Raw genomic sequence first — 19,204 nt, 5'->3', positions numbered from 1 at the left:
ATAATACATGGGGCAATTATTTCTTCCATCCTGCAAGCAGTTTGCCCGCTTTGCCAACGCTGCACTGTTGCTATCTAAACGATGTCCGTGCCTTCTAAGTTGTCACATAATAAGTATTTGCATTTTCTCTCTGAAATGGGGAGCGGGGGAGGCACCTAAACAGGAAAGACGATGACTGCCAGTCTGCGAAGGAAAAGGGCAGCAGCTTCATTGGGAAAGACTGCGCATGCTCACCTTTTGTTTGCTGATTTCCCACCACCATAAAACGCACAGACGCCTGTGCAGTTTGGGTTCCAGTAATGAACTACGTGGTCTCTAATTCTCTCCCCCCGCTATTTAGTTTGCCCATGTTGCAAATTATCCTCCTGTGGGACTCCAGACGTGGGTTGCAAAACAGCAGCTAGAACAGGGCATGGCCGCGAGCCTTTGATCGAGCAATGTGATCTCGCGCAGGCAAAGCGGCTGTCTTGGAGCGCCGCCCCCGCTTCCTCCTTTTGTGGGGCCCTCCCCGTGCTCCAGGGCTGCGCGGGACGTTTGGGGGTTTTGCTATCAGAGGAGGCGTTTGCAGCAACACAACATGCCGAATAAGAGGCAGCGACCGGCGGGCCCTGCAAGCAAGAGGGACAGTGGTCAGTGGGTGATGGTTGCACCAGGTAAAAAAATAAAATTCTCCACGCTTCTGCCTCTAGTTATAGAGTTACAGAGGAATTAGCCGTGTTAGTCTGTAGCAGCAAAATCGAAAAGAGTCCAGTAGCACCTTTAAGACTAACCAACTTTACAGTAGCATAAGCTTTCGAGAATCACAGTTCTCTTCAGATGCACAGTTCTCTTCTTCCATGCATCTGATGAAGAGAACTGTGATTCTCGAAAGTTTATGCTATTGTAAAGTTGGTTAGTCTTAAAGGTGCTACTGGACTCTTTTCGATTTTGCCTCTAGTTAGCTTCTCCCCCCCTCCTCCCATCCCACTCAGTAGGCGAACTTTTTTCCATGGGGGCTGTAGAGCTAACCGGTGGTGGTTTGCTTTCTTTTTAAAAAGTTTTTCTTTTTTTATAAATAATTTTAGTTCAAAGAAAGTATAGTAAAGTAAGTCCATAGTAAAAAGTTTTTTCTTCTTTCCCTTTCCTTATATTATTGGAGGAGGTGTAATTTTTTAAAAAATTTCATCATAAAGCACTTGCTGGCTGATTCCGCACACGTTGGATAATGCACTTTCAGTGCAATTTATCAATCATTTGAGGTGGATTTTTTGTTCCACACACAAAAAAATCCTCCAAATGATCTATAAAGAGGATTGGAAGTGCATTATCCAACGTGTGCAGAATCACTCGCTGTCAACAATCCTTCTTCCCTAGTTATAAATGTAGAGGGGAAGTGAATGGGGGTAGGAGAGAAAGAAAAATATAATAAATCCAATTATCAGTCAATAAAAATAAACACAGCAGTTAAAAAACTAAGAAAAGGAGGGTGGTTGAAGGTGAAACTTATTACAAGTTAACGATGGCACGTTGCACATAAATACTAACTATATCCAGTTTCATAGAGCTCTCAGAATTCTGCACAAATACGACTGCATTTCATTCCTGCTTCCTGTTCAATGTGTGTCGCTCTTTATGTGGGAATAGATTCTTCTCTGCCTCTCAGCCAGAAACTTTTCAATCAAATTGACATAAAAACACAAAGCAATGAATAAACAATAATATTATTTTTAAAAAGAAAAACCTCTCACTTGGCACTATGCACAATATGAAGTACATAATCATTCAAACCAGCCTATGCAATCCCTACACCAGCTAGGGTTGCCAGGTCCAGGTTGGAAAATTCCTGGAGATTTTGGGGATGGAGCCTCCAGAAGGTGGGGTTTGGGGAGGGGAGGGCCCTTAGTGGGGTATAATTCCATAGAGTCTACCCTCCAAAGCAGCCATTTTCTCCAGGGGAACTGATCTCTGTTGCCTGGAGATCAGTTGTAATTCTGGGAGATCTCCAGCTATCACCTGGAGGCTGGCAAGCCTAACACCAGTCCATCAGATTCTCTGGTGATTCTGAGGGGGAAAGTTTTGACCTGATAACAGATTGGACAAAGGCTGGACAAATATAAAGTAGCCACCTTGGTCCATAAAAAATCCCCGGGTGGGGTGGGGTGGGAAATGTCATGCAATACTAAAATAATAGTAGCACAATATGTTGGGTTATTTTGGTAGGTTGGTAGGTTAGTCTTCCCTTTTTGTTGGGAGTTCTACGGTCAGAATATAAAGGGCCTATTTGGTAGATGCTTGCTTTGCTTCTGTCCGTGGGCATCTGAAATTGGTTTAGTATTCTGTACACACAGCTCTCAACTTCATAGTATATCATGCCATTTCAGGTAATACAATAATTTTAAAATCATTTTAAAAATCCAACCTGAGGCTTTTTCTTTAAAAAAAAAACACCCTCTCTACAGTGCTTTGGCTATATGCCCTGACAAGTAATATCCTGTATTAGTTTTGCTACACTGTTGTCCTGTTCCTATCTGTAATTTTAATATTACTCTGTATGGACTCCTATCCAAGGCTTGCTTGGATTGGAAAAAACCCTCAACATCTGCTTTCTCTACACTCTTCTCCCGTCACCCCATTCTCTTTTGCTTTAAATCCGTGGATTTTCTTGCAATGTATTGCCGTAAATACATTATCGGTTGTTTCAGCAACACGTAGTTATGTAGAAACTGAAGGCACTTAGTGAATTGGTAGAAATGAAACAGAAAGTCACTTCTTGAACACTATATTTTCTGTTGTCACGGCCGTCAGTAAAGCCCTGGCAGCAAATGAAAGTATTTTAACACATTGTGGTTCACTATTGAATCAATTCAATAATGTTTCCTACTTTTCTTGGGTGTTGGCATGGTTTGTTTTGGAAATGCATGTAAAGCTTGGGATTCAAATATATCCTATTTAGAGGAAATAGAATATAAAATCCGGAACTTGAGATATCTAAACTGTTGGAATAAACAAATAGGGATGAAATGGGTGGAGGAGGATGAGGTAGGGGGTTATTCTACATTGCACGTGCTTCCGTCTTGCACTTAAATTCCATTCTTTTTTTAAAATTAGATTTTGCAAAATATAACTCAACATATATAACATAATACATTTCATATTCCCAACTGTTGCAAGAGACAAGAAGTATGATAATAACTCAAAAAATGTTTAAAGGAAATACTTTCTCTCTTGCCTTATTATTCCAAATTCTAAACAGTACCCACCGCTCAGAAAAATTATCTGAACATGGAAAATTATTTCTCTGGGCCCTTTGATACGCATGGTTGAACCATTCACCCTCCAAAAGAGGCCCTCACTTTTTCCATTTTGCTATTGTTGCCAGTTTAGCACTTGTGCTCCTGTCTGTCATATGCTTGTTTTTACAGTGGTGCACACATCTCTGCTTTCGCTTGTGCCCGCACAACCCTTTCACAAGCATGCTGTCATACCGCACACAGAGGATAGAGCCATGGGGCCGAGAGGGCATTCTCCCCATCTCTTTCCCTCAGCTAGGGTTGCCAGTTCTGGGTTGGGAAGTACCTGGAGATTTTGGGGTAGAGCCTGGAGAGGTTGGGGTTTAAGGAGGAGCTGGAACTCAGCAGGATAAAACGCCATACAGTCCATCCTCCAAAGCAGCCATGTTCTCCAGGGGAATTGTTCTCTGTTGTCTGGAAATCCGTTGTAATTTTGGGAGATCTCCAGGTCCCACCTAGAGGTTAACCCTACCCTCAACCCCATACTTGTGTCGCCTTCTAATTGCCTGGTGCTGGCCCAGAAAAGCCCCCTATTTAATACAGAACTGTGTACAGAAGGCAGCCTGTAGCTTTACAAGGTTAGAAGGCAGAATAGGGACTTGCTTTATGGCTCTGGTAATTCTTACTCTCCAGTAGCACCAATGCAAGTCTTGCCCAGATTTACAGGGCAATCCTACAAATATTTTCCTGGGAGTAAGACCTACTGATTCTGAGCAGATATGCTTAGTACGGCAGTGTTAGATATTTTAAAGGGTTTCCTGATATGTCTTCCACATCACAATCTCATTCTTTCCAGTCTCTGTTACTGACCTTCCAAGGAAGCCGGGAAATGGGCCCCTATTTACCAGACTACGGAACCCAAGTACAGGCAAGTTTGAATTTTAAAAAAATTATTTATTTTACTTACCTTTACTTACCTTTCTCCCAGGTAGAGACTCAGAGCAGTTTACATTGTTATCCTTTTCTCAATTTTATCTTCACAACAATCCTGTGAGATAGGTTAGGCTAAGATTATATGGACACCAAGCAAGCTTCTGTGGCAGAGTGAGGATTAGAACCCAGCTCTCATAATATCATTTATTAACTCTGTCCTCCATTTAAAACCTGCCCATTTGAATTGTTTCCTCTATAAACCGAAATTTTAAAAGTAGACTCTTGAAAGATTTCTTTGGGGATTTCTCTGCTTTTCTTATGTAGAAATGTCTTGTAATCCAGTTTTTCCCTGTATGCCGTGAATTAAATTTGATGTTGCACTATAACTTGCATGGGACTGGGAACCGGAGTCAATCTGCGAGCTGGGCTTCTGTGCCAGAATAACCAAGACAAGACTTTAGAGAGGGAAATAATTTAAATTGAAACAAAAGGCTAATCAAAATTAGTTACCCGGGCCGTTTCCACACTACTAACTTTCATCCGGAATGCTGCAGAACGTCATGAAAAAACCATGGAAGATAGCGTCTTCTCGTGTGAGTTTTGCACGACATCGCATTATATATAACAGAGGTAGTCAACTTTGGGGGCTGGAAAAATCACAAAGTTTATCTATGTATTGTCGAAGGCTTTCACGGCCGGAGAACGATGGTTGTTGGGGGTTTTCCGGGCTGTATTGCCGTGGTCTTGGCATTGTAGTTCCTGACGTTTCGCCAGCAGCTGTGGCTGGCATCTTCAGAGGTGTAGCACCAAAAGACAGAGATCTCTCAGTGTCACAGTGTGGAAAAGATGTAGGTAATTTGTATCTACTCAGGAGGGGTGGGGTTGAGCTGAGTCATTCTGTAAGAGTTTCCCAGGGTGTGGAATGGTACTTACCAAGGTTCCAGTAAAAGACACTATTGCACTGATTAATCAGATTTTCCCAGAGGATGTAACAGCCTTATTCCATCATTGTCTGACAACCAGTTACTTCCAATGGGACAACGAATTCTATGAACAGATGGATGGGGTGGCCATGGGGAGCCCACTCAGCCCAGTTATAGCAAACTTCTACATGGAACATTTTGAAAAAACAGCTCTAGAATCAGCACCCCACAAACCCAGTGTATGGTTCCGGTTTGTGGATGATACATTCATCATTTGGAGCCATGGGGAGGAAGAATTGAGGGAGTTTTTGAATCATCTCAACAACATCCACCTGAACATACAATTCACAATGGAGAAAGAAAGTGAGGGAAAACTCTCATTCCTGGATACCTTGGTCATCCGCAAAGCAAACTTTCAGTTAGGTCACAAGGTCTACAGGAAACCAACTCACACTGATCGGTACTTACACAAAAACTCCAATCACCACCCCCGACAGAAAAGAGGCATAATGAAAACATTAGTGGATCGTGCAAGACGGATATGTGAGCCGCGCTTTCTCAATGAGGAAATTAATCATCTAAACCACGCACTTCAGGCAAATGGCTACTCCAGAAATGAAATCCGAAGAGCAATCAAACCCAGGATGAATCAAACAACCAAGGAAAAACAGTCACCTACAGGAAAAGTGTTTTTGCCATATATCAAAGGAATTACTGATCAGATGGGAAAGCTTATGGAAAAGCATAACCTTCAAGCAGTATTCAGACCCACCCGAAAAATACAACAGATGCTACGATCAGCAAAAGACAGCAGAGACCCCCTCACCTCTGCAGGAGTATACCGTATACCCTGCAGCTGTGGACAAGTTTACATCGGGACCACAAAGCGTAGCATCCAGACAAGAATAAAAGAACATGAAAGACACTGCAGACTTGGACAGCCTGAAAAATCAGCAGTGGCTGAACATAGCCTAACTCAAACAGGGCACAGTATCTTATTCCAGGACACCAAAATACTGGACAACACTTCCAACTACTTTGTCAGACTGCACAGGGAAGCCATTGAAATTCACAAGCATAAGCAAAACTTCAACAGGAAAGAAGAAACCTTAAGAATGAACAGAGCATGGGCTCCAGTTCTGAAAAACACCAGGCCAACAAAACACTCCACACCCGACAATAGCCCTGCAGAGAAGATTAGCACATCAAGCACCAATCCATATGCAAAAGAACCTCCTCAGGTTACAGTGAAGCCTCCCGCCATTAGCATTCCACACCCTGGGAAACTCTTACAGAATGACTCAGCTCAACCCCACCCCTCCTGAGTAGATACAAATGACCTACATCTTTTCCACACTGTGACACTGAGAGATCTCTGTCTTTTGGTGCTACACCTCTGAAGATGCCAGCCACAGCTGCTGGCGAAACGTCAGGAACTACAATGCCAAGACCACGGCAATACAGCCCGGAAAACCCCCAACAACCACAAAGTTTATCTGTTGGTGTGATAAAATAGTCCCAGCAGTACTGTCAGTACCTTGGGCTCACCTTGGTTGCTTGAGACGAGAACAGGGCCTATGTGAGCAAAATATTCTAGCATGCCACTGTTTTACACCTATGCTGATGTCTACCGCAGATAGAGAATGTATATTATACACAGGTATTCTTCTGAAATTTTACTTGGTTCTTTTGACTTGAGAAGACCAATGAAAGTCTTATTTGGTCTTTTTTTTCTGAATAGGACAAGCGGCCCTGTACTTGTTCAGCAGTGATGCTCGTCAGCTCTTTGAAGTAAAAGCTTTCCATGAAGAGTACCGTTCATGGTTCATTGGGCAGGCCGTTCAGCAGGGTGAGTGGAATGGGAAGACCTGTCACCCTTTCAGATAATGGTTTCCTGAGTCATAATACTTTACTGTGGAACAGGGATGTCATGGTGGAAAAAGCCGTGTGTGCCTTAGTGCTGGTAAAAAAAGGAAGGGGGAACTATGCTAGGGATCGTGGGACCTGAGAGACATGTGGAATGGGCAGTAGGAAGGAGAGGAATTGGGTGAGAATGAGTGAAGAAAAGGTTGGGTCCGCACTATTTTTGTTTTTGTTTTAACCTGTATTTGAGTTTTTGGGACAAAAGAGATATTATGAGGCAAAGTTGTATTTATGTGTGCACCGGCAGCTAGAGAATCCACACAAAGTGCTCTGCCTTTTATCATAAACACTGCTTGCCGTTCAAGTACATTTTTCACAACTATTGAGTCTTTTCCTCCATGGTTTTCTTATGCTTCCTCAGGAAATGTAGGATAGGATGAGAATTTATTGTATGTGGCTTTCACAATCTAAAATCATTCATTAAAAAACAGCAAAAAGATACAAAAATACAGATATAGTTACATAGATATAAATAAAATTACTATAAAATGCATTTTACCTAAAATATAAACATTAAACAACATTAAAACCGAACAGTTTCTAATCTATGTCCAGTGTTTACTCTCCTGGCTACCACCTCAGGAAATGTAGATTTTTGGGATGGGAGGGGGGAAATGACTGATGAAAACTGATTTGCTGAGCTCACCCGCATTCCTACTGTTTTCTTTGTGGTTTGAAGTGTTATGAGGAAATAGTGAGAATGAAACATTTGAACCCTTGCCAAAGGGCTTTAAACAAAAAAAGCATTTCATTTTGAATTTATTTTTTATCACTTGAAAATATGTTTTTAAAAACCTCTTAATTAGTCTTTGGAATTTTAACTGGACTTTCTTGCAGGAAGCATTTTGGTTCAAATCTTTTGTAATGGGAGAGGGACAGATTGAAGGGCCATTTTCACAAAAGCCGTTTTCATCACTGAGTTACATGATAAAAGTACGCATTGCGGTTCTAGTTGTGACAGCTGTTCTTATATTCCTGTCTTCAGATGGACGCCTGTTCTTTGCAACACCAGTGGATCCCTTATTTCTTGTGCTCTTCTACCTTGCCAAGGCAGAGAAAGAGGTAGGTAACTGGATAGGTTTTAAAAAGGTATTACTCTCTTTTCCCCTCCCACAACCAATAACATTAGCAGCTGTACTGTGAGATGAGTGATTGTGATAGTTCTCCAAAACTATCTGTTGGTCTGCTTCTCACATAATGGTAGAGTGGTTAGAACAGTGTTTCCCAATTTTTATTCCATGGAGGACCCTCTAAATTAATTTTTCAAATCCTAAGGAACCTCTTACCTATGAAGACATTTACAGGCCAGAAAAAGTTGATGGAGGGGAGCATAATTCAATTACTGCTAAATTATTATCAAGAGAATTTATTTGTAAAGAGCTGCTATATGTCTGTGTGTGTGTGCTTACATTGCAAGAAAAAAATGAAGAATTTTTCCTGTCTTTTTTGTGTTACCTAATTTTTTTAAAACGTCAAATCAAAATAAAATTTATATCTAAAGTCTATATAAGTTTTACTTTCAGTAAATACAACTAAATATAAGCTTAATAACCACTATATTTCAACGGAGACTTGGAATTTCTCATGGCATTTCAAAAATGTTATTTATTTATTCCACAATTTCTCACGGAACCCTTGATGATGTCCTGTGGAACTCGGACTTCCGGCTTGGGGATTCATGGAGGTCTAACGCAGCTCCATTTGTGGAGCTGACCGGACTGCCGTTTTAAGCGGCCGGCGGGGTGAAAAATAGCCCGCGGCCGACTGCTCTCAGGCGGAGAGCAGGCAAAGAACGCTCAAGACCCTAGGGTGAGTTAGATCTCGGACGAGGGGGGGCTCTACATAACGGGTCCCCTCCCGATCCTTGAGGTCCCACCTTGCGACGGGTCGGCTACAATCTCTGCGGCAGTTTTGGGGCCAATTCGGCTGGCATAAGACCTACATACCCAAGCTTCGATTGGGGGAAGAAGTGGAAAGGAGAACTTGAAATCGAAACAGCGATTACAACCCGAGGAAAGTGAAGGGAAGGTAAAGATCACTATCTTCCGATACGGGACAGATTGATAAAAACAGAGAGGAAAAAAAGTAGACTTTTAAACTGCAACAGACTAGTGAAAAGGAGGGGAAGCTCCGGCAGGAGTTGTATTAGAAAAGAGACTAAGTTTAAAGAAGTTATTAAAGAAATTGGATTATTGTTTTGAATACCTGTGGCTTTGGAGCTGTGAGAAAAAGACACCATCGCGAGACCTGCTGTGGGAAGACGGGAGACAGGAAGTGCGTAACAACAATAGAGCGGCTGGAGAGAAGCGGCCCTTGCTGGAGGGCAGGAAGAAGGGAATCGCCATCTTTGAGAGGGGAAGGGTCGCGGCTTCAGCGGAAAAGGAAGTAGGCCATATTGGATTATAAAATCATAGAGAGACCATAGAGAAAAGACGCCCAACATTTTGGACCCTTTAAAATTAATTTATGCAAGAAGACCGGGACATTTGAAATAAAAAAGGTACTAAATTTAACGCCACGGAGCTAAGGAAGAGAGCGGATTCGTGGGAGCGAGCTAAAGCAAGCCCCACGATGTCGAAGAAAGAGTGGCAATCGGCAATAGAAAACCTGGATAAAAAACTTTTGGAGGTGATTAAAGAATTTAAAGACATGAAATTGGAGCTGATCAAAGAGGTTAAACAGACAGTAAAATCGGAGCTGTCAGAAGTAAAATCGGAGCTGTCAGAAGTGAAGAAAGGTATGGAAACAATACAAAGTGAATTACAAGGGACGCAGCAGAGAGTTAAAACAGTAGAAGGAGCGATGGAGAACTTAGCAGATACGCAACAAACAGAGATGAGGTTGATGAGGGGAAGGATGGCGGTTGCGGAAAGTAGACATATGGAGAAGCAGCTCAGATTTCGCGGCCTGCCGGAAATGGAAGGAAAGACAGCGCAAGAGCAGATGACGGAGGTGTTAGCTGAATACCTGGGGAAGGAGGAGGAGGATGTTGTGGCTATCCTAGATGTGGCATATCGTGTGAACTCGAGAATTGCAACCCAGAGAAAAGTACCAAGAGACGTGATTGTACAATTTACAACAAGAAATATGAAAGAGAAGATTGTGACTAAACAGTTTCAAGATCCATTGGAGATCGATGGCAAGACAATCATTATAATGAAGGAACTACCCAGATCAGTGTTACTAGATCGGAAAAAATATAAAGCGCTAATCCAGATGCTGAAGGACATGAAAATCAGGTACAGATGGGAGCTCCCAGAGGGTTTGTCCTTCGAATTTGGAGGCGCCAAAAAGCGTATCAGATCTGAGCGGGAGATGGAGCGATTTATAAGGGACAATGAAAAAGACTTACCAACAAGATTATGAATATGGAGTGTAAAGTGTTATCTTGGAATGTAAATGGACTAAATTCACCGAATAAGAGAAAAAATATTTTTCACTGGCTACTAAAACAAAAATGTGATATTGTTTGTTTGCAAGAGACTCATATTCGAAAACAGGATGTAAAATATCTAAAACTGGGAAAATTGGGCAAAGACTTTGTAGCGGCCTCAAGTAAGAAAAAAAGAGGAGTGGTGTTGTATGTAAAAGAGGAGCTGCAACCAAAATTCATAATGAAAGATGTGGAAGCCAGATTTGTAGCAGTGGAATGTACTTGGAATTTAAAGAGAGTGTTGGTAGTCGGAATCTATGCACCCAATGGTGCAAAAGAGAGCTTCTTTGAGGATTTGAGGAAGCATTTAGATGATTTTTCATATGACCAGATAATTCTTGCTGGAGACTTCAATGGAGTGACAGATTTGGAACTGGATAAAAAGACTACAATGGCACAAAAGAAAAGAGGACTATTACCAAAGCTCTTTTTTGAGCTGATTCAACAAGAGACTCTTGAAGATGTATGGAGGAGAGAGTATCCTAAAAGCAGACAGTTTACTTTTTATTCTGCAAGGCACTCCACATTATCAAGAATTGATATGATCTGGGCCTCAAAAGATTTGGCGTTATGGACTAAAGATGTAGAAATAATGCCGATGGTAGGCTCAGATCACAACCCAATTATGTGGAAGCTGGGGAAAAGGAGGAAAAGGAAAGCATGGAGAATAAATGAGGATTTGTTACAGGAAAAAGAGAATATGGAAATATTGAGAAGAGAGACAAAGTTTTTCATACAATATAACGTGAATAAAGAAGTACCAACTGATAAAGTTTGGGATGCTTATAAGGCGGTTATAAGGGGTATACTAATGGACTTAAATGGTAGAGCAAGAAAGAAGAAAGAGGAGAAGAGACAAGAGATTGAGGAGAAAATAAAAGCTAAGGAAATACAGTTAAAAAAGAGACCAGGGAAAAAGAAATTATACCAGGAAATTAAAATATTGCAAGAACAGCTAACAGCAATGAGTAATAAAGAATTGGAGTGGAATCTCAAAAGGCTGAATCAGAAAGCATTTGAGGGTGCAAATAAACCTGGGAAGTACCTGGCATGGCAACTGAAGAAGAGAAGGGAAAAGAAAACAATAAATAAAATTTGTGAAGATGATAAAACGTATTTGGAACAGAATACCATTAGTAGAGCCTTTTATAAATTCTACGCTAAACTGTATAATAAGAAAGAAGTAAATAAAGATTCAATAGCGTCATATCTGGAGAAAATGACACTTCCAGAAATCTCGGACGCTTGGAGAAATAAACTGAACAGTGAAGTAACGGATGAGGAAATAAGTAAGGCAATACAATCTGCAAATTTAGGAAAGGCGCCAGGGCCAGACGGACTTACAGCTAAATTTTATAAGACTATGGCCAATGAGCTGGCACCATTCCTAAAGGAGGTGATCAATGGAGTTTTAAGGGATCAAAGGATTCCAGACACTTGGTCTGAAGCGAACATATCATTGATCCCAAAAGAGGGCCAAGACTTGACTAGTGTGAAAAATTACAGACCTATATCGTTACTCAACAATGATTATAAAATCTTTGCGAAGATACTGGCGGAGAGACTGAAGGGGTGGCTTTCGGAAGTTATAGAGGAGGAGCAAGCAGGCTTTCTGCCAGACAGACAAATAAGAGATAATTTAAGGACAGTGATTGATGCTATTGAATATTATGATAAGCGTTGTGATAAAGAGGTTGGTTTCTTCTTTGTTGACGCTGAAAAGGCATTTGACAACTTAAACTGGGACTTTATGTTTGCCACTATGGAAAAGCTACAATTAGGAGAAAGATTCATCAGAGCAATTAAGGAAATTTACAGAGACCAGACTGCAGCAATTGTGGTGAATGATGAATTGACCAAGAAATTGACTATAAGCAAAGGAACAAGACAAGGTTGCCCGTTGTCTCCACTGTTGTTCATTTTAGTATTGGAGATTCTGATGATACAAATACGACAAGACGAGGAAATTCGAGGAATAAAAATAAAGGACTGTTCATACAAGGTCAGAGCATTTGCGGATGACATAATGTTAATTGTAGAGGACCCACTGGAGAACATGCCAAAAGTGATAGATAAGATCAAGGAGTTTGGAGACTTGGCAGGTTTCTTCATTAACAAAAAGAAGTCAAAGATACTATGCAAAAACATGACTAAGCAGAAACAACAATTGTTAATGGAAACAACGGATTGTGAAGTAACAAGTAAGGTGAAATATTTGGGAATTGAACTGACTGCAAAGAATATAGATTTGTTCAAGAATAATTATGAAAAATTGTGGATTCAGATTGAGAGAGACTTGATTAAATGGAATAGGCTCAATCTGTCATGGTTGGGTAGGATTGCAGCGGTTAAAATGAATGTGTTACCAAGAGTGATGTTTTTGCTACAGACAATACCAATCATCAGAGACTCTAAACAATTTGAAAAATGGCAGAGGAAAATATCAGATTTTGTATGGGCAGGCAAGAAGCCTCGAGTGAAAATGAAAGTTTTACAAGAGGCAAAGGAAAGAGGCGGAATGCAACTGCCCAACCTGAGACTTTACCACGATGCAATCTGCCTAGTTTGGTTGAAAGAGTGGATGACATTAAAGAACAAGAAACTATTAGCCCTAGAGGGATATAAAAAAATATTTGGATGGCATGCATACCTATGGCATGACAAAGTAAAGGTCAACTCGATGTTCCTGCACCATTTTGTACGGAGAAGTCTATACACAATCTGGAAGAAGTACAGAATTTATCTACAAGAAGGAACTCCTTGGTGGGTGGTTCCATATGAGGTGATAGACCCGAGAGCTGTTGATAATGAAAGACAATGTTTGACTTATAAAGAAATAACTAAAATAGAAGCATCTAAACTTAGAATAAAGACGCAAGAGGAACTATCACCGAATTACGACTGGTTCCAGTATAGACAGATCAGAGATTTGTATAACTCGGACTCTGTAAAGGGAGGTATACGAATAGAGAATTCGGAACTAGAGCAGACCCTTCTTAAAGAGGACAAGAAAAGAATATCCAAGGTATACCAAGTACTGTTGAAATGGTATACTGAGGATGAGACAGTTAAAACACAAATGGTGAAATGGGCTATAAATTTTAACAAAGAGATAACAATGGAGGCATGGGAATACTTGTGGAAGACTACAATGAAGACAACGACATGTACAAATATTAAAGAGAATATCTATAAAATGATTTATCGTTGGTACATGACACCAAAGAAGATTGCGCTAGGGAATTTGAACACTTCTAATAAATGCTGGAAATGTAGGAAGCATGAGGGCTCCCTCTATCATATGTGGTGGTCGTGTGAGGTAGCTAGGCAGTACTGGGGGGAAATAATAAGAGAAATGAGTGAAATTTTACAATTTCAAATAAATAAGAACCCAGAACTCCTGCTACTAAACTTGGGAATGGAGGGAATTCCAGCCCATCATAGGACGTTGATATTTTATATGACAGCAGCAGCTAGACTTTTGTATGCGCAAAAATGGAAAGTACAAGAAGTGCCAACTATTGAAGATTGGACCTACAAATTGCTGTACATGGCAGAAATGGACAAGATGACAAGAAAACTGAGAAATCTGGACTCAGGGCAGTTTAACACAGATTGGGAGAAGCTGAAACAATATCTGGAGAAGAAATGGGAGGTGGGAGGAAAACTGTGGCAGTTTGAGAACTACTGAAGTATAATAAAATGTAGAGGGGGTGACTTTACCGGGGGGGGGGGGAAGAGATAAATGTGAATTTATAAGCAGTTAGATTAACAGATTGATATATATATATAGATATATATTGGTTAATAAATAGAATATTGATAGAAAATAATTAAGGATAAGGATTAAATATACGGATTGAGTAATCAACAATATTTTCTTTCTTTGATAAGATTTGTATAATGCACCAAACTGAATGTATAGACGAGTCAAATTGATTGACTATGTGACGAGAGTTATATAGAATTACCATAAAAAGATAGAATGAGTAATACATAGAGAATAAGTCAAATTGTTTGATTTAAATGTGTAAGATTTTTATGGTTTATGATATATAGGTTTATGATATATAGAAATATTCAAAATTGGAAAATGGGATAAATTGTTTATCCAAGATGGAAACAAAGACTTACAGTTTGGGTATACAATAAGAAAAGTAGTTAAGGATGTACTGCTTAGTATAATGGAGAATATGTATTTGTTTTAGATAGAGAAATTTAATAGAAGTAAGGGAAAAGGGACAAAGGGTTGGAAAACTGTTGGAAGTCAACAAAAGGGGGGGAAAGGGAGGGGGTTAGAAATGAAAAATTTGGGGAAAATTGAATGTAAATGTAAAAATAACGGATTCTAACCCAATAAAAAAATTTTCAAAAAAAAAAAATGATGTCCTGTGGAACTCTGGGTTAGAATGTCAGACTAGTCTGTGGGAGCTCTAGATTTGAATTCTCACTCTGACCTTGGGCCTCTTACGGTCTATCACAACAACTATTGCTTAGTATGGGCTACGATCACTCAAAAAGACTCATTAAGCAGCGAATACTCGAGGTTGAGAGGCAACATGACATAAACAGAATCAAAAAGTTTCATTTTGATTCAGATACCATTAACAGGCTAACACCTACACCTTATCTTTACAACTTGGCCAATCAGGAACTCAGGAGAGCCTTCATGTTAATGCGATGGGATGTTTTGCCCTCCGCTGTAATTGAAGGCAGATACAAAAGAATTCCGATAGAAAAATGCCTGTGCCCCTGTGCTGATGGGAAAATAGAATCCTTAGAACATGTTATTTTTGAGTGTAAAATGTACAATCAGATCAGAAAAGTTTATATAATGCCTTTACTTGTACTGTACCCAGGAAGACAAAGAGCTCTTCTTCTTTCGAAAATGCTGTCGGATAAAAAACCGGATGTAACATACAAGGTTGCTAAATTTGGATGGTTGGCAATGAGGAGCAGGAGACATTATATTACTAACTAAAGGGAGTTCTAATTTTGTATTTATGCTGGATTAGGTTTTATGTAGTATTGGGTTATAAAATAATTTTAATGTGTCATTTTACTATATTGTTTTAATGTCCTGCTGTTTTATTTACTCATAAGTTTTACTGTGTATTGTATCTTGCTTGCTGGTCTATGACCGTAATAATAAGATTTGATTTGATTTGACCTTGGGCCACTCATACACTCTTGGCCTAACCTATCTTCAGAGGATGAAATGAAAAAGAGGTAAATGTTGTAAGCGGTTGGGGAGAAAAGTTTGGTATAAATGAAATAAGTAAATAAAATAGAGTTTGTCACTACAGGATTGAACTTGGGGAATCTTTGGCCTTGTTATGTCTTTCTTGCCTGCCCCCCTTCTGTTGTGATTTGCAGAATAAATACAGCTTTAAAAGGCTGTCATTTTAAAAAGCAATATTTAGAAGTATTTTAAGTGAAGAAGCCTGTTATCTTTTTACATTTCACCAATCTGAAATGGCTGTTTATGTTTGATGCTCTTTAATTTGTTAATGTCATTTGGTACGAGTAAGTTACCCATCTTTCTCACACCATAATATAAATTTTCTGGGGATCAAAAATGCATCTGTTAACATTCTTCTAAATTATTTTGATCTTTTCACTGTTTCAGTTCTTAGGTTTTATTTTGTTTGTTTTTATTTTTGCAGCAAGGAAAGTTTCAGCCGCTGGATCAGATTTTGGTAGATGCAGAGTTTTCTTCCTGCACAATGCTGTTACGTTGTACAAACATCTCGAAGTCTATTCATCACATTGCAGAAGAAAAAGGTATACGATTTGAGAAGATAATTTAGCAAGTCCATGTTTAATGCAAATAATGCAAGATATGTGGTAATTCTGTTGTAGGTCTGAGTAGATATTGGTATGCATAATTTTACTAATTTCTGAGAATACTTTAATCCATATTTTTTGACATTGTTTCCATAAATGACAGAAGGACCATTTGATTTTACATTCTTTCCAGCAATATGTGAAGGATGACTTTTAAATATGGGGTTTTTTTTAATGATGTGAAATGGCAGCAGCATAAGCTATTTTCTGCAATTATGAATTCCAGAAATATTATTTAAAATTCTGAATGTTTGAGCTATGCACAGCATAATTCATCCCCTCACTTTGGTATCTGTAAATATATGCTGAAATAAATTCCCTGCAGTTTTTGTGTGTTCGCGCACGTGCTGCAGTGTCATGGAAATGCAAACCAAATACACCTTTTCCCTTTAATCCTAGAAACAGGTGGCAGGAAATTTTATAAATATAATGAAGAGAAAACATTGAAGTGGCTAACGAAGAAGGTACCTTTTTGTGTTTGATCTTAAACATTAAGGATATTTCTTTGTTTATGGCATTTATATTCTGCCTTTCTGCTCAGTCAGGGCCACTAGGGTGGCTTTTCTTTTTTGAAATGTTGGCTGCAGAATGTTATCTATGTTATGTTGCACTGAAGGGCAAGGATACAGACTAAAATTTAAAAATATGGCAATGCTTAGAAGATAGCAGGTTTCAAAGGACCTTCAGTCTTGCATAGCAGCTTGCTGATCGAGTGAGTCCATAAGGCACCAGCAGTGTTCAAGGGTTCACTTTTTGGCTTCATCTCCAAAGCAAGAATTTATACTCTCTAATCCAGGAGTTCAGTTGTGCATCAAGAAAGCCCAAATTCAATATTTTGATGATACTAGTGGGTTACCTGCGACTTGCAGAGGGTATTTCGTTTTCTCCTATTTCATCTTCCCCTTCCCTGAAAGCTTCTCCCCTTCTCTCCTTCCCACCCATCAGCCAACCTAGCTTTATCTTCCCCTTTTGTCTTCAGCTTTCCCTCTTTTCTTCCCTCTGACAGACGCTACCTGGTAAAAATATGGCCCAGTTGTACAGGGCCTGTTGCTGCGGAGGGCCTAGTTGCATGGTGGGGTGCCCACAAAAATTTGCAGGGGACACCTTAATTTCACCTGTATCACTCTCTCCACACTCTTTACTCTTTCCCGCCTCCTGGCAACCCCCCCACATCCTCATCTTTCCCTACTTCCTTCTTTCCTTCCCATCCACCAACCAACTTTTTATCTGCCCTCAGCTGTATCAGCTGTATTTATTAATCTGCTTTCTTCATTTATACCCTACCTTCCTCCAGATTGGGGACACAAAGTAACTTACATTTTTCTCCATTTTCTCTTCACAATAACCCTGTGAGGTAGGTCAGGCTCAGAATGTGTAACTGGCCCAAGGTCACCCTACCAAGCTTCCATGGCAGAGTGAGGAGCTGAATCTGGGTCTCCCAGATTCTCGTCTCAAAATCTAACCACTGTACCATGTTTGCTTTTGTTGGGTGGCTGCTGTTGAAAGGTAGCAAACAGCCAGGTGAGTTATGCAAGTCACCCAGTGGTTGCTGCTGGGCCTGGGCTCAGTGAGTCCTCCCTGAAAGGTGAAAACAGCCCCGGAAATGGCCTGCCCCCTCCTGCTACCTTTTACTGACAGAAACCCAAGCTTGAAGGCAAGGACTGAATCAATGCACTAGCAGATAAAGCATGGCCATTAGATAGGATTGATTGGGAGGAAACAGAGTAGGTGACCAACCATTGGTGGGCTTGCAAAACCCACTAGTTAGGTTTCTTAAGGATTTAATAGACGTTGGCTTGGAACCTAATGCTCCTTTGCACTTGTGCTCCTCTTTATCCATTGTAGGGGCAGCCCTATGCTTTGGACCATGCTAACTAACACAAGGCTCATTGTAAGACATTGTTCTTGCATGAGCAGAAGTACATAGCAATGGAACACTGCCTCTGCAACAACAACAACAAAAGGGAGCTTCACAAAATGGGCTTAAGATTCAAGCCTTTAATTCCCTATTTAAAACATTTCCCCATTTGCCTTATAAAATGGTGGGAAGCACTGAAATGTCATGCCAGATCGCCCCTCCCGCTGCACGAACGCTTTGTGGGGGAATGTAAGCAACATCTTGATTGGTGTGACATATCTGCTAGCACTTCAGTTTAATTGCTGTACAAATGTACAATAGAACCCATGTTGCAACGGGAAAAACTTGGATACTGTGACTTAACCAAGGTTTTTTTTTTTTTTGAATACTTGCTAAATTCACAGTTATGATACGTGAACACATGAAGCTGCCTCATACTAAATCAGACCACTGCTCTATCCGAGTCAGTATCGTCTACTCAGACTGGCAGTGGCTCTGCGGGGTCTCAGGCAGAGGTCTTTCTCATCACCTACCACCTGGTCCTTAACTGGAGATGCCAGAGATTGAACCTGTGATCTTCTGTATGCCAAGCAGATGCTCTACCACTGAGCCATAATGCTATGAGTGCAAGTCACCGTCAAAATTTATTTATTTCATAAAGATTTCAGGATCATGTGGGATGTATTCGTTGTTGCGCGGCTCTTAGCATTTCAAAGGGGTGACCGTGGGAGGCTGTGACCCATCTCACAGTGTTAAATTGGTTTATTGTGGGGGGGGGTCTGATTTGCAGTAAAATTGATGAGTGTATTTTATAGTGGTGATGTTTTGGGCCTTTTGTCAGGTTAACCAGACTGTGAATGTATTAAAAGACCATGATGTGTCCGTGGGTGCAAAGGTGAAATCTGCTACGTTTATCAGCAGTAAACAGCTCACAGGTGCCACAGAAGGTAAGGGGATTATGTGATGATTGAAGGAAATATGCTTAGACAAATACACAACACTGTCTTGATCAGATGGCTTTATGACTTGGCTTGCACAAATACTTGATTTGCTGTAGCCCTGGTTTCATTTTTCTTAG

The 19,204-nt window shown here is 40.3% G+C and overlaps 1 protein-coding gene across 2 annotated transcripts in view; it reads left to right on the top strand.

The window, feature by feature from the left end:
* The first annotated feature begins 268 nt into the window (after positions 1 to 268).
* The window catches only part of RNASEH2B (ribonuclease H2 subunit B), a 29,290-nt gene continuing 10,354 nt past the window's right edge, over positions 269 to 19,204 (top strand). Inside the window, exons 1-7 of one of the 2 annotated variants that reach the window (XM_054975197.1) lie at positions 269 to 653; positions 4,066 to 4,137; positions 6,807 to 6,914; positions 7,974 to 8,050; positions 16,088 to 16,205; positions 16,668 to 16,732; positions 18,968 to 19,073. In XM_054975197.1, coding sequence (XP_054831172.1) covers positions 578 to 653; positions 4,066 to 4,137; positions 6,807 to 6,914; positions 7,974 to 8,050; positions 16,088 to 16,205; positions 16,668 to 16,732; positions 18,968 to 19,073 — 622 coding nt within the window. In that variant the 5' untranslated portion in view covers positions 269 to 577. The remainder of the gene's footprint in view (positions 654 to 4,065; positions 4,138 to 6,806; positions 6,915 to 7,973; positions 8,051 to 16,087; positions 16,206 to 16,667; positions 16,733 to 18,967; positions 19,074 to 19,204) is intronic. The other variant, XM_054975186.1, reaches the window with a different exon arrangement.

Source organism: Eublepharis macularius, chromosome 1, assembly GCF_028583425.1.
Source record: "Eublepharis macularius isolate TG4126 chromosome 1, MPM_Emac_v1.0, whole genome shotgun sequence".
Classification (NCBI taxonomy): domain Eukaryota; kingdom Metazoa; phylum Chordata; class Lepidosauria; order Squamata; family Eublepharidae; genus Eublepharis; species Eublepharis macularius.
Note: the sequence above shows the minus strand (reverse complement) of the source record. Positions and strands in the feature narration are given on the sequence as shown.